At 40.4% G+C, this 16,275-nt stretch overlaps 1 protein-coding gene across 7 annotated transcripts in view; it reads left to right on the top strand.

Moving 5' to 3' along the window:
* The window catches only part of MPDZ (multiple PDZ domain crumbs cell polarity complex component), a 179,160-nt gene that overhangs the window by 70,829 nt on the left and 92,056 nt on the right, over window positions 1-16,275 (top strand). For all 7 annotated transcript variants that reach the window (XM_079790095.1, XM_079790093.1, XM_079790094.1 and 4 more), the window contains exons 9-12: window positions 2,209-2,323; window positions 2,680-2,768; window positions 14,003-14,186; window positions 14,985-15,056. In XM_079790095.1, coding sequence (XP_079646221.1) covers window positions 2,209-2,323; window positions 2,680-2,768; window positions 14,003-14,186; window positions 14,985-15,056 — 460 coding nt within the window. The remainder of the gene's footprint in view (window positions 1-2,208; window positions 2,324-2,679; window positions 2,769-14,002; window positions 14,187-14,984; window positions 15,057-16,275) is intronic.

The raw sequence follows: 16,275 nt of genomic DNA, 5'->3' as shown, positions 1-16,275 counted from the left end.
GTTCTACATTTTTCTCCAATAGTTCTAAAAACATCTGATTCTTTTCTATTGAAGTATTTTTCTAACCAGTTGCTTTGAATTCTTTTTTTAGTATCCTAACCTCCTCCACAAACCCTTTTAAACTTTATTAGAACACTTGAAATTTCCATGATTCTCTTGTTTTCAGGATTGAGTTTGGTTGCTATTTTTTGCAGAAAGAAAGAAAGCTTGTTTATGAAAGTATTTAAGTGGCATTCTTTTGTGGTAAACAAAAACATTTTATTCAGCATATATAAATGAATGCAATACCGAGACCCACTTGATGTAATTGAAAGCTTAGAAAAATATCTATTCTGTGCATATCATCATTTCTGAAGCTTGTGCCCCTTTTAAAACCATTCGATAGTCAAATTGCCACCCTCTAAAATAGCACTCGCATAAGTCTTATTAAAAATAGAAAACACATTTGTTTCCATTGAAGCAGATTTCATCCTGTCATTTTCATGTAATTATCTAAACTTTAAACTTTTTGCTAAGTTTGCACAGATAATTATGTGCAGTGAGAAAAACTAAATGAAACTTTACAATAAAATTATATCTCATTTAGGTGGATTATCAGTGAGATACAATCAGAGTTTACTTAAAAAAATCAGAAAACATTACCAGCTAGCCCCAACCAGCATGTCTATTCAAACCCATAGCCTGAATTCTGTCCTGATCTTCTTAGGGTTATCTGTAAAATGCTGACACCCCTTTAGTATATAATGCCAATAGCTTAACAAGAACTTATTGCACTAATCCACTAATGCTTAATTCAGGGACTCTTGCCCTTTAGGCCCATATAGAATTAATAGCAATGCTGCATGTTAGAGAAACTTGCTTTCATCTATCATTGCAGGAAGTAAGGAAGTCATAGCAGAAAGGCATACTTTCCTTACAAATAGCTTTTACAATTAAAGTATGAATTTACAAAACAAATACAGAGACCATTTTAAATGGTTCATGGGTGCATTTCACTGATTTTTTAAAGAAATAATCATCAGTCCTAGCCGGTTTGGCTCAGTGGATAAAGTGTTGGCCTGTGGACTGAAGGGTCCTGGGTTCCAGTCTGGTTAAGGGCACATGCCTGGGTTGCGGGCTCCATCACCAGTAGGGGGCGTGCAGGAGGCAGCCAATCAATGATTCTCTCTCATCATTGATGTTTCTATATCTCTCTCTCCCTCTCCCTTCCTCTCTGAAATCAATAAAAATATATTTTAAAAAATAATCAGTCTATTAAGAATATTTCTGAAGGATAGATGAAGTCATACTTAGAATCAACTATTGACTTGGGATAGTGACAGTAGCAAAGTGTCCCGAGAGAACACAGGGGCCCCTGCATTCCCCTGGGGCTTTACATTCTGCAGAGCATTCAAGAGCCGGGGTTCTGCAGCCAGCCTGTCTGCACTGAATTCTGCCTCTGCTAGGATGCTTCCTGTTTGTCCTTGGAAAGGTGTATGTTCCTCCGTTTCCCCAGAGAAAAGTGGACAGTAATTGTGCCCACCTCAGTAAATGTTAGCTGCACTTGTTATTCTTATTCCTGATAGACAGTTGAAAATTAGAAAAATTCAGTAGCAAAGCCAGATTTGAACTTGATCTGAATTCAAAATGTGAGTTCTTTCAACCTCCTAAATCCTTAACAAATGCAGATGAGCATCTTGGAGAATAGAATTTGATAATAAGAAACTATTTGATTTCTGAAGTTTTGTATACACAAACAGTATTGTATTCCTGTGATGGGGGTGTGTTTCCTGCTGACATTCCCTTGTAGCACAAAGGAACGATGCTCAGTGCACGTTAACAAGACTGAAGTAGTAATCTCACAGTGACCCTCCAGCAGAGTTCTCTGACACCTAATTACACCTTATTCCAAAATAAAGAGGTGGCTTTTTTTAAAAAATATTTTTTATTGATATTTTTTACAGAGAGGAAGGGAGAAGGATAGAGAGCTAGAAACATCGACGAGAGAGAAACATCGATCAGCTGCCTCCTGCACACGCCCCACTGGGTATGTGCCCGCAACCAAGGTACATGCCCTTCACTGGAATCGAACCTGGGACCCTTCAGTCCGCAGGCCGACGCTCCATCCACTGAGCCAAACCAGTTAGGGCTAAAGATGTGGCTTTTTGAGTTATCTTGTTTATTTACCTGTTTATTTTTCTGTGTATTTACTTATCTATTTTATTTTAGGTTGATGCTTCCACTCAGAAAAGTGAAGACAGTGAGACATTTGATGTAGAGCTCACTAAAAATGTCCAAGGATTAGGAATTACCATTGCTGGTTACATTGGAGATAAAAAACTAGGTAGTTTTAAACATTAATATTTTTTTAACTTGACAGTTGCCTCTAATGTAATTATCTTATGAGTTATTGAATCATATTTGTATATTTTTATATTATTAGATAAACAGATTGAAAACTTTTCTAGGAACAACTTAATGTATGTGAATGTATGTGATTGTGATTTTGTATTTATGAGACAAAACCAATGTCTCATCCTCTGGCCTGTTTCTACTACTGGTTTTATTTGTGTGGATTGCTGATTAAATTTCCTCAAAATTAGGACTTTATATCTGGATATTAGAGGATGGATATGATGGATATTATTTATTTGAGTGATTTTCATAAATAGTAAAAAAAAAAACTATTTCCAATCTTAGAACCTTCAGGAATCTTTGTAAAGAGTATTACAAAGAGCAGTGCTGTGGAACATGATGGCAGAATCCAAATCGGAGACCAAATTATAGCAGTAAGTAGCACATTTAATTTTGCTGTTAATTGTCATCATTGAGAAGTGCATTCTCTTCCTTTACTCAGTTTTGAGAACTACATTTAGCTTGATACTAATTTAAGCTTGCTTTGTTAATTTGACTCTCATTACATTGACCAGTTTTATTTTTATTTTTTTGGAATTAAGAGCATTCAATAGAAGCTTTACCGATTTCACTTCTAAAGGTGGGACTTCATTTGTGAATAATTTGTGATATATCTGATTTCTGATTATAACATGAATGTAATAGCTATACATTAGTTACATTCATGTCATAGTTAGACTTTAGTTGCAGACACCAAGGTAAAGACCAGTTGTCATAACCTCTGGTTTGCTTGAATCTGAATTTGGGAAGTGTGCGTTTTCTTCCTTAGGTTAGCAGAACGACACTGTTATTGTTGACTCCATCACCAAGGCTACTTTTAGCTGTAAGACTATACAAGAATAAAGAAAAGATCCAGCCTCTCTAATCAACCCATCATTCTTATTGTGGTAACATCACTAGGCTTTGAGCACATGGCTATTCAAGGCAGCGTACAAAAGAATCTAACTTCCAGTTCAGTGTTCACTGGAAATGGGACTACCTAACTCCTTCTTAGAACATAAACCCAAAAGACCCTGCAAAAGGGGCTTCCTGGTTAAAAACTTCAAGAAAAACTGTAGGTGATATATTCTCTTAGGGATTCAAAATACACATGGAAAAATCAAAGACTGAGAAGTTCTACAATAGAGAAACTTGTTTAAATCTTTTACATCAGTGTTTCCTAAACTTCTTTAATAATGGGTTCTTTCTATCTTCAAACACATGTTAATATCCTTTGGAAGACATTTTGAGGAATGCCAGTTTAGTTTAATACTAGAGGCCCGGTGCATGGATTTGTGCACATTGAAAGGAAATTAATTAGAAATGGCCGGTGGGGCGGGACTGGGAGAGACAACCTGGACACGCCCTGGAGCCAACCTCCTGTGGTCCCTTCCCGGCTGGCTGCACCTGGAGTGGCACTGGGGCTCGAACGGTGTCTGTGGAGTGAGCGGGGTCTCTCTGGCAGGTGGGGTCCCTCAGCCTGGCCTGCGGGGATCAGGCCAAACCTGGCAGTCTGACATCCCCTGGGGGGTCCCAGAGTGTGAGAGGGCACTCTGTAAAAATGCTGTTGCTGGGCAACTCCTGAGTTGAGCATCTGCCCCCTGGTGGTCAGTGCGTGTAAGACCTACCGGCAGTCCCTTAGCCTTTTATATATATATATATATAGACTAGAGGCCTGGTGCACAAAATTTGTGCACTTGGGGGGTGTCCCTCAGCCCGGCCTGCACCCTCTTGCAGTCTGGGACCCCTCGCTCCTTTCTGCCCGCCTGCTCGCTGCTCCTTTCCACTCTGCTCGAATGCTCCTTAGTGCTGCCTCGGAGGCGGGAGAGGCTCCCGCCACTGTGCTCACCAGCCATGAGCCTGGCTTCTGGCTGAGCAGCGCTCCGCCTGTGGGAGTGCACTGACCACCAGGGGATAGCTCATGCGTTGAGCAGCTGCCCCCTGATGGTCAGTGCGCATCATCGTGACTGGTCGTTCTGCTGGTTCCGCCGAACGGTCGCTTAGGCTTTTATTATATACAGTAGATTTGTTTGTTTAAGCTTAATTAAGTTTCTGTGGTTTCCTTGGGATTATAAGAAAGTAGAATGTTAGAATAGAAGAGTTCTTGGTCATAGCAGCATTATTCACAGTAGCTAAGATAAGGAAGTGTCATTGATGTCCATCGATGGATGAATGGATAAACAAAATGTGATGTATCTACAATGGAAAATTAATGATACAAAGAAGGAAATTCTGCCACATCCTACAACATGGATGAACTTTGAGGACATTATGCTAAGTAAAATAAGCCAGTCACAAAAGGGTAAGTACTATTTGATTCCACTTATAAGAAGTGCCTAGAGTCATCAAAGTCATAGAAGCAGAAGGCAGAATGGTTGTTCTGAGGGGGTGGGTGGAGGGGGAAATGGGGAGCTGCTGTTTAATGGGTACAGAGTTTCACCTTGCAGGATGAAAACATCTGGAGATCTATTGTATGACAGTGTGAATATCCTTAACACTCCTGAACTGTATGTATGGTTAGAAAAGGTTAATATGGTAAGTTTTATGTTACGTGTTTTCTACCATAATGTAACAGGAAAGGTAGAAATGTCCTTTATCTCTGACATTTGCTCCTGCATTCAACTCCCTGAGTTCTGGGGCTTAGTTCTGTACAGCTCCCAACTGCACCTGTTCACCTCTTAATCGACGATAAAGATCAGATTGTGCTTGCCCCTGAACTGACTGGTTCCTGTAAGGGGCCTTCCCGCTGTATCTCCACTTCAACGTACAATGAAAATTAACTACTTGAAGTTTTTTTATTTGGAGGAAAGGAAAGGAGAATGAATAGATACAGACTCTAAATACATATTTCATACTGAATTAAAAATTGAAAACACAGCTACGTATTTTTCCCTAAGCTGTATAATTTAACTCATTAGAAAGCTTTTTAAAATTCTCTTGAGATATAATTCACATGACATCCAGTTTAAAATTCAGTAGCTTTTGGGTACTCACAATTGTGTATCAATTATCACAATCAATTTTAGTGTATTTTCATTATCCTAAAAAGAACCCCCATATACATTAGCAGTTACTCCCTAATTCCCCCATCATCTCAATGCTAGACAACTGCTGATCTAATTTCTGTGTAGATTTTCCTGTTCTGGACATTTCATGTGAATGGAATCATACAGTAAGTGGTCATTTGTGATTGGCTTCTTTTGCTTAGCATAATGTTTTCAAGGTTCATCCGAGTTACAGCATATAAAGAAATCCGTCATTTCTGAATGATAATCCACTGTATGGGTAGATCACACTTTATTTATCCATTCATCAATTGATGAGCATTTAGGTTGCTTCCTCTTTTGGAGGGAAAATGCTTGTATGAACCTACATGTATGAATTTTGTGTAGATGTAAGTTTTCATTTCTTGGGTATATACTTAGTGCAGTGGTCGGCAAACCGCGGCTCGCGAGCCACATGCGGCTCTTTGGCCCCTTGAGTGTGGCTCTTCCCCAAAATACCACGTGTGGACGCGCACGTACAGTGCGATTGAAACTTCGTGGCCCGTGCACAGAAGTCAGTTTTCGGCCTGGGCAAATCTATTTTGAAGAAGTGGCGTTAGAGCACTCAAGGGGCCAAAGAGCCGCATGTGGCTCGCGAGCTGCAGTTTGCCGACCACTGATGTAGTGGAATTGCTGAATCATATACCTTTATGTTTAAGTTTTAGTAAGCTCCTTTCACCTACAAAATTGCAATAAGGAAACATCTCTTGTATAGTTTTTAGGAAAGCCATATGAGTCATTTATTTTAAATACCTAGTGTAATACTTTGCACCTAAGTGCAATTTGATAAATTAAGCAGATATTTATTAAGGGCCTGAAATGAGGCTCTTACACATTTGAAAGAGTCTCGTAGTAGCTTCCCTCCTTCTTGTCATTCTTTTCATTTTTATATAAGTGGAACATTAAATATCATTTTGCTTAGGCAAGGTCAGTGATAAAGGAAATTATTGACCCAAAAGTGGAAGCAGCCTTCTTGTGAAATTTTTTTCTTTCAATAAAATCACTTGTATTCATCATCATCAATGTTCTGATTTTTAACTTTTAGCAACATTTTTAGAAGCACCTTAAATGCTTAGGGAGCATCATGAAATGCTTTGATTATGCCTTAATTTAGTGCAAAATATCACCATCTTGTGGACTTTTGAGATACTGGTAGTCAAGTTCTTCACACCAGTTGTGTTTTCACAACTGCGTTTGTTTTTCTCAGTCTCTGTTTTGGTAACAGCTATTTTGAGCTATACATTATTTTCATTTTATAATTGTTGAGGTGGTGAGAAGATTAAGAAATTATTTCTTACTATTTTGAGGAATTATTATTTTATAACATTAAATTTTTTTTGTAGGATTCCTGTTTCACAGATTGTGCTCTGTGGACCCCTAGGGTTTCCTATAGACCTTACAGGGGAAAAGAATAGAATAAATGAACACAGTTTCCCCCACTTTATTAATCAGTATGTAAGAATTATATGATAAAAGGACTCTATTTTTAAAGTTGGCCAAACTTGTCATTAAATAAAAATACATACTCATCCTTTTTAGATGATATACAGAGAACTTGGCTAAAAGCAATATGAGGTTATGATTAATTAAAATATTATTAAACAAGCATGTGAATATGGAAAGATGTCAGATGTTGCCTATGATGTTCTGTGACTTTTTATACATACTAGAGGCCCGTTGCATGAAGATATTTGTGCAATAGGCCTTCCTTCCCTTGGCTTCCAGCACTGGTTTTCCTCCAGCACCCAGGACCCAGGCCTTCACTCCGGCCGGAGTCTGCCTTCTTCGTCTTTGCTGCAGACTCCAGCTGGAGTCTGCCATCTTCATCTTCGCTGCAAACTCAGGAGTCTGCAGTCTTGTCTTCGCTATGGCACTCCGCTCTTGTAGATCCCTTCTCCCCTGCCCTACCTCTCATAGCAGGCGTCCTGCCCCGCCTGGCCACTCCACCCCTGGAGCAGCTGGGTGGCCGCCATCTTTGGCCTTCTAATTGGCATACTCACTCTGATTGGCTGTAGGCATAGCGGAGGTACGGTCAATTTACATGTTTGTCTATTATTAGGTAAGATAGGTATAGGCTGTGTTGGAGGAGGGCTTGGCCAGCTAATTGAGTGTGCTAAGAAGCTGGGATTTTTGAATTGTTCCAGCTAGTTTTTCTCCCTATAACTGTTCCTGTTAATTGATACATCTGTACTGTGCACTGTGAGAATGTTAGATCTCTTCTTGAGATAGCACAAAGGCAATTTTCTGACACTGCAGTCTTGTCTGTGGCACCATTGGATGGGAAGCCACGGCTTAACTCTTCCTTCTATAATGAGGGAGCAGAGCTGGCCTGGGGCCTGGTTTAGGCTTTGGTGACCTTGTCTCCTAGGTATGATGGGTCTAATTATATGGAACAGAAACTGCTCCCATGAAAGCTTGAGATTTTCATGTATATTAATCACTTCTTCACTCTGTACTTATAATATCAGCTGATGAGTATCTTCCCGGTCCAAAGTGCCATGCACTGTAATTTTGGGAAGTACCATTATTCCCATATTACAGATGGAGATACTGAGTAATTTGAACTGAAGTCTGGAATTAAAAGTCCATGATTATTCCATTATAGCAATTTCTTTGGTGCTACTACCATCTCTGAAATTTGTTTTCTTGGGAGATCCTCGTAGAGATATTTGACTTAACTTTACATAGCAAATGGTGGATTTTTCATCCAACTTACTCTTCCCTTTGGCCCCTTGTTTCTCAGCAGTTTATCCATAGTTTCTTTCTTTTGGGTACCATTGTTCCCGAGGGGTACTGGGTGCTCTTAATGGGTTTCAACATGGCCCGAGCCTGGCTTTCCATGGCAGTGGCATTCCTCTGGTCTATTTTCCAACAAAGTCAGGTTGTTGAGCAGTTCCCAACATAACAGCAATTTTCTCTTGCTTCACAGTCAAAGCCTTTTTCTTATTCTTATACACAGTCCCCTGCCTCCTTCCCTCCTTGAGGTGACACAGCTCTCTGACTTGGGGTCAAGGAAGAACCATCTAAGTGGGTGTGGTGGGGACTCAGCACTCTTCTCTCTTTAAAACAAAAACAGGCCTCTTAAATTTTCCCTTACTGTAACAACCCAGCTCTTTCATGTCCCAAATGTACACAACGTTGAGTTCTTAACCACTTAATGTAAATTTCTTCTTGGTGGCCCCTCTCACAACTTAGTTTAGCACAGGATATAGGTAAGAGTAGCATCTCAACCATAATTTCATTTTCACATACATTACACTGAGTATAAAGCTCTCAGTTTATCATTTCTTCATCACAAATTCTATGGATAGCCTGCTTACTCTGACTCCTAGATGCTGGTGGATTCTTAATTTTCTTTTAATCTTTGAGATCCAAAAATTATACCAGGATATGTACAGATGTTAGGTGTTTTCATTTTTCATTTTGTTTTCTGGTTTTTCATGTACCTCTATGATTTGTAGACTCAGGTAAATTTCCCTACCTCCTAATCTGATTTTCCCCCCTCACTTATTCTCTTCTTGTGAATTCTTTTCATAATTATGTTGATTTATTAGGATTAGCCTATATTATTATTCTTATTCCTCTGATGATTTTTATTTATTTAATCTTTTCCTCTGAAATATGGGAAAATGTCTTCCATTTCCTGTCAATTCTATTGACTGCCATCACTATAAGAGTTACGTTTTTCATTTTAGGTAGATATATTTTTGTAACTATAATCCCTACTTCCATAAAAACAAGGAAATATGAATCTCTTTGAAGGGAAGTTTCAGGAAATATATTTTTTTCCTTTTCACTGCAATAATGATTTCATTGGAAGGCGCTTGCACTGATGCTTCAGTGCACACACCCTCTTTTGGACTGGGCCATCTAATTCCACATTTTGTGACCTTTAGTCATTGTCAGTAAGAAATATGCTTGTATAAATGGGAGCTGAGATGGGTCCTGGTGAAGACTGTGTAGGTTTTATCCAGATGGTTCAGGAATTGGCAAATCAAGAAGGAAGGGGAAAGTTTAGATTTACTGTTTCACTTAAGATTAATAAAATAGAGAGAAAGCCAGTGCTAGAGCATCATGATGGGGCCTTTGCCCTATGTCCTGGGCGATTGTCTTCTGTGTTTGTTGTGTGGCCAGGAGGTGGTTGGAATTGTGTATATACGCACATTGTGTATGATGTGATTTTATAACATATATGTAATTCTGTGCTGCTGCATGCTCCTAGCTTGGTGTGGCCTCCTGCATTTATTGTATATTTTGGAATTACTGGTTAGGGTCTTTTTATAAAAAAAAACCTTTATTATTTAAAGTATCACAGATACCTTCTCCCCCCAACCCCCATTGCTCCCTGCCTCCCCACTCCTGCTCCCTCCCCAGGCCTTCACTGCACTATTGTCTGTGTCCATGGGTTATGCATATATGCATGCAAGTTCTTAAGCTATTCCCTCACATAGGGAGATTCAGCTGGCCTGCCTTCAATTTGGTTATGTCCAGATTATTCCTAGAAGAAGTTTCTTCTCCAAGTTTCTGGTTTGGGACTTTTTGTTCTCCTTTGACTTCCAATTTTGTGGGAGTGTTTTCTGTTATTACATATATATAATGTATTACACATTATATGTTACATATTGCATAGTACATGTTACATATTGCATATTATATACTATACATATAATATACAATATATAGCCTATATAATAAAGAGGGAATATGCAAATTGACCATCACTACATCTTAAAGATGGTGGCGCCCACAATGGAGGCAGGGGTTTCCATAACACAAGATGGCTGCACCCACAGCAAAGTCCGAGTTCCCATAATGAGCCTTAAGGAGGAATCAGCAGGGCCCCCCGTAGGGCTTGACAGGGGACCTCAGGCAGTGCCCCCTGCCCTGGCGCCAGGCGGGGGAACCTCAGGCTGCTTCTCCTGCCCTGGGCCGGGGGACCTCAGGCCACGGCCCCCGCCTGGCGGGGCTTGACGGGGGACCTTAGGCCATGCCCCCAACCCGGCAGGGCTTGATGGGGGACCTCAAGGCGCGCCCCCCACCCGGCGCTGGGCCAGGGAACCCGAGGCTGCGCCCCCTGCCCGCCGGGGCTTGACAAGGGTGGGACCGGCCGGGTCTGGATATAGCCCAATGGGGGTGGGGCCGGCCAGGTCTGGGTCTTGTGCGATTTCAAGGCACACGTGGGTGGGTGGGGACTTGATTCTGGGTTTCGTGGTGTGCCTCAGACTCTGACAGGAGGAAGATTTTCATATACATTTTACTAATTTTCTTTCATCTCTGACACTTCTATTATAGAGAAAGGGCAAATAACAATATTAAAATATCTCCTCTAATTAATCCCCCTTTAATGTGCACGTATTTCATGCACCAGGCCACTAGTGTGTGTGTATATATATATATATATATATATATATATATATATATATATGAGGCTAATATGCTAAATGTCCCTCCGACTGTCCGGCTGGTTGCTATGATGTGCACTGACGACCAGGGGGCAGATGCTCAATGCAGGAGCTGCTGTGAAGGGCACTGGCCATGTACAAAGAAACTGCACTGTGGATCTGGCACTGACAAAGCAACATTCAGCTTCCCCCAGGTGGGACACAGGCCCTGCCACCACCCTGGAGCGACAGGCCACAAAATCGTAGCCAATGCTGCCAAGACCCCATGGCACAAAACATGGCCCACAGCCCAGCCCAGAAATGGTCACTGTGGGTGCTGGGTAATGATGTCATGTAGCAATGCCCGGCTTCCTCTCCCTAGCGACTAGCCTCCTTGGAGTTTATTTAGCCCAGGAACACAACTTGCCTTATAGCCAGGTGCAAACATTTCACAGTTTAACCAAATGTCTGTGAAGCATTTTCCTGTGCCTCATCTCATTTGATCCTCACAGATGTCCTGGAGTAGGTATATAGAAGACTTGGTAGAATCCTATTTTCTTTTTATTAGCTGGAAAATGGAGATTTAGAAACTTGACCCAACTGAAAAGAAGTAAGCAATGGTGGAACTTGAAAATGACTTCAGATTTTCTCCCTATGCAGAATATAGTCAAACACTGCTGCAGTTACATATTTTACCCTTTGTTCTCCCTGCATGATCTACAATAATAATGTGCTTCATGTTGATATATACTGCTGTGTTGCTGACAGTTATCTGAAGGAGAAGTTGGGATGCTTCACTGGGCTGGAAAAAGTTTAGCTAAGTCAGAAGCAGGTCTAATTAAACAAGTTTATTCTATATATATAAAAGGCTAAGTTGCACGATACATACAAAGCTCTCGCTGGCACCAATTGCTCGTGTGTGTTTCAATCTGTCCTTGTCGATCGTGAATTTGGTTGATACTTCTGTTATAGAGAAAGGGCGAATAGCAATATTAAAATATTTCTTCTAATTAATTTTCTTTCAATGTGCACGAATCCGTGCACCAGGCCACTAGTATATTATATATATACTAGAGGTCCGGTGCACGACATTCGTGCACTGGGCGGCGGGATCCCTCAGCCCAGCCTGCACCCTCTTGCAGTCCGGGAAACCTCGGGGGATGTCCGCCTGCTGGCTTAAGTGTAATAGAACTTAGGGGAGTGGGCCTAAGCCGGCAGGCGGACATCCCCCAAGGCGTTCTTAGCGCTGCCATGGAGGTGAGAAAGGCTCCCGCCACCACCACTGTGCTCACCAGCCGTGAGCCCAGCTTCTGGCTGAGCAGTGCTCCCCTTGTGGGAGTGCAATGACCACCAGGGGGCAGCTCCTGCATTGAGCGTCTGCCCCTGGTGGTCAGTGCGCGTCATAGCAACTAGTCATTCTGCCATTGGGTCAATTTGCATATTAGCCTTTTATTATATAGGATCTTTCTAAATGGGAATCAACAGGATGGAGGTAGGAGGAAAGAGGAGAGAGTTAGACATTTGTTCAAGTTTTCATGTAGCTCAAAAGTATCATACAAAGTTTAACTTGCAAGTATTAAAATTATGCCTTCCTTCTCTTTTCTCCCCTCTCTGTGTATATATGATATACATTGTTTTATATGTGTACTATTTATTGTTTTATATATAAATAATATGTACATTATATGTGTGTGTGTAAAACAAATGGGATTTTTAAATGTTTAATTAAAAGTTTTATTACCTTCTTCTTGGAACCTCTGCTGTAAGGGAACTTCATCTTGGAGACTGCTGATTTATGTCTTACTGTGATTCTCATTCGTTTAGTAAATATTTGAGTGTCGGATGTGACCAGCATTGTGCTTAGAAAAGCTTGACACCTACACAGCCATTTTATGTCCATTTCACAATTCAAAACAAGTGTCAGCGACTTCAAATTTCAACATCGAATGTATTGTTCCTCTTTTCCTAATTGTTTTCAATGTGACTGTACAAATATTTAGAAATAAGGTATTATAATCTGCTTTTATTTATTCCAAAAGGCAATTTGCTTTACAAATCAATATTTGACACCAGTCAGTGGCTCTGCCTGCCCAGGGGTGAATATCTGCTGCAGACGGCGCTGTGTTTGGTGACACACAGAGCCTGTCCTCTTGGAGCATGCAGTCAGAACCAAATAGTAACTGACATTTAAAATTAAAATTCTGTGCTATGAAGGAGAGATGCTGATGGGGGGCTTTAACTATGGTCTGGGACAACAAGATAGGTTAATTGTGGAATAACCATTGGATTGAGACCTAGGACATGGTAGGCGTTTTCTAAGTGAGCAGGTAAGAGAGACCATGCATGGAGCGGGCTGCCCAGAGAGCCTGGACTGAGGAGCAGAGCGTGCAGAGGCCTCGTGGCTGAGGGCAGCCCCGTGTGTCAGCGGAAAGGAAATGAGGTCTTGGTGGCTGGAGGGCAGAGCAGCAGGCACATCGTTCAGGATGAGGATAGGGGTGGGATGTGAGGACAGTGACACAGGCCATTCTGAGAGAGAGATGGGAGCACTGATTGTCCTAAGGAGTTTTCTGTGAAAGGCAAATAGGTTCATATGATTATATCTTCAGTTTGGAAAGCTCACAGGGGCCTCTTCAAATGTCTTGTCATTTGTGAACTAGAAAAAAATCACATACATTTTTGAAGAGGCAAAGAAATTAAAAGGAGTGCAGTTTTGCTTTTTCCTTTTTTAAAGGGTGTGTGTGTGTGTGTGTGTGTGTGTGTGTGTGTGTGTGTGTGTATGTGTGTATGTATGTAATGATTTTGGAAAACATTAGCACTCCAAGTGACCACTTTTGTCACTGTCTCCTCTGCTTTTCTATCCTGCATAAAGCTGGGTCCCAGACTTGACTGTGCATCCCGATCACCTGAGGAGTGGAAACAAAATATTTTAATGGTATAGAATCCTGGGGCCCATGCTAGAACTGTTAGCTCATAATTTCTAGAAATGAGACCCCATAATCTGTAGTAAGCAAAACAAACAAAACCCTACTGAGTGATTCTAGTGAATGTAAACTAGTACTGGTCCCCAAACAGGCATCAGCCCATTCCCTTCTAGGGGAATCCTCACTCCCCATTCTTCTCACACGAACAGGCAAGTAACTCCACATTTGGTGAACCGGTAATACAAATATCCATTCAACTTTTAACATGCCTCGTTCTTACCAGGTGGATGGTACCAACCTCCAAGGTTTTACCAACCAACAAGCAGTAGAGGTACTGCGGCACACGGGACAGACCGTGCACCTGACACTGATGCGTAGAGGAACGAAGCAGGAAGCTGAGCTCACGGCAAGGGAGGACGTCACAAAAGATGTGGTTTTGTCTCCTGCCAATGCCAGCATCAGCAAAGGTAATGCCGTGTTACCTGGTTTTCGGTTACACCCTTACAGCATCTCAATGTTTTTCCAATTCTAAAATCATTTAAAGAATAGTTTTTAGTCTTCACTATTTAGTATGAACCAAGTAAAAAGGAACTTTAATAACGTTGGGATGAACTGGAACAACGATGTGTTCATTAACTATAGAACCGACTTCAGAATAAAGCAGATTACTTCCCGTCCTATTTATTCAGTCACCATTTCCGAGTTGGAAACATACACAGTCATTGACCTTGCTGTCCCTGCCTTACTTTTTCGATGTCCTCATCATGTTTTCTCTTTAGGCGGAACCTGTCTGCCTGGATTATGCATTTGAGCCCCAGGATGTTTCTGACTCCTCAGCCTTTCCTTGAAGGAATGGATTTTAATTTCCCTTTTAGAAATGTCATTCATAACCTGCTTATACATGAGTATTTCTGGGAAACACTGACATCCCTATGTAGCTCACCGGGCTCAAGGTTTACTGGTAGAAGTCAGGCTGTTGATTGGAAAGTGCTGCTTCATTTCTCAAACTGCTAACCATTCTGGTACTTATGTCATAAACTGCCTATTACAGTACGAGGAGAAAGGGAGGCAAATCACAGGAGAAATTTATCACTTCTTTGTTCCATTAACATGAGAACATTCCTTTAAGAATAAGTATTTATTGAAGAGTTTCCTTACAAAAACAACTTCTCATTTAGGCATTCAAATATATACAGTAGAGTTTGAAAAATTCAAATGTGTGATTCTGTAACAGATATAACTACTAAAATATTCTTTTCTTTAAGAAAACTATGAAAAAGATGAAGATTCTTTATGTTTGAGGAGAAACACCAGCATATTACCCATTGAAGAAGAAGGTAAACACCTGGAGCCAGGTTGTTTTGTTCTTTATATACTTTATAGATAAATGACTTTTATAAATGTGCATAAGCCTCTATGGACATATTGTAAATTACAGAAAAACACTTTCAAAAAGATGTTTGTAAATCCTTATTTATATATGTAATTAATTGCTCTAGTAGATTAAAATAGTTTGTTTATAGCTGGCATATTTTCTTACTTGATCTTTTCTTCTACATTTTTTAAAACTAGAACCCTTTGGGACTCAATCAGTAAATACGTGGTTTTTATTTCAACCCCAGTGTTTCTGTACAGCCAAAATATGTCTATCTTAATGAACAAGCACACATAAAATTATAAAGCATATTTAAAATAAATACAACGGAATCTGTAAAGCATAAGCTACTAGTAAATAAACTTTCCAATTTGGGGAGGCTTTTTCATCTCCATTTTAAAAAAAGTTCTAAACTTTAATATTGGGAAATTGGTTCTGAAAGGAATATTAGAGAGAAATTAAGCCTTTCTGAGATTTCTTTCACTTATAAACCAGGTTTCCATGAAGCTGTTTAAACATTTTTTAGAGCAGCATTGTTTTAATATGTAATTATGCCAGAATGTTGTGGTGATCTTTTTAGACTGGGTGCTATGTGCCTCCCTTCTCTGTCAGGCTGCTCTCGGTAGTTTAGTAGCTTAAATCCACTGAACAAAGAACAAGACTACGAAATAATTTTATTGAAGCTTTGTAGTTCTTTAAAATATCTACTACTCCATTATTAAATTATTTTTTGCTGAAATTTTTATTTACCTTTATTATTTTAAAGGAGTATTTGTGTTTACAAAGATATACCTGGAGTGAGATGTGTAAGATCCACTGGTGTTAATTGCACTCTGCCATTTTTACACTAATAGGTGAAGAAATTATTTAGGCTAAAGTGTAAGTGAGTATCAGGAGTAGGGAGAAAGGATAAAAATGAGATAGTAAGTGGGGATGGGTGCGGGCATTGTCTGGCAGCTCAGACCACCTAGTTGGCTTTGTGTGCAAGGATAGACGGGTGAGACTCTAGACTGAGAATCAAGGCTCCCAAATTCCTTTGGAAAAACTTGTGTTCTAATGCATCCATCGACGCTAGTGCTTGGTCCCTAGACAAGGGAGTAAGTTGCCACCTCCACAGAAATTTGACTCTTTGTGTGAGCCCGGACAAGTCATTTGGCTTCTCAGTAAGATCAGAGGACTGG

The sequence above is a fragment of the Cnephaeus nilssonii genome (assembly GCF_951640355.1).
Source record: "Cnephaeus nilssonii genome assembly, chromosome: 14".
NCBI classification, from domain to species: domain Eukaryota; kingdom Metazoa; phylum Chordata; class Mammalia; order Chiroptera; family Vespertilionidae; genus Cnephaeus; species Cnephaeus nilssonii.
Note: the sequence above shows the minus strand (reverse complement) of the source record. Positions and strands in the feature narration are given on the sequence as shown.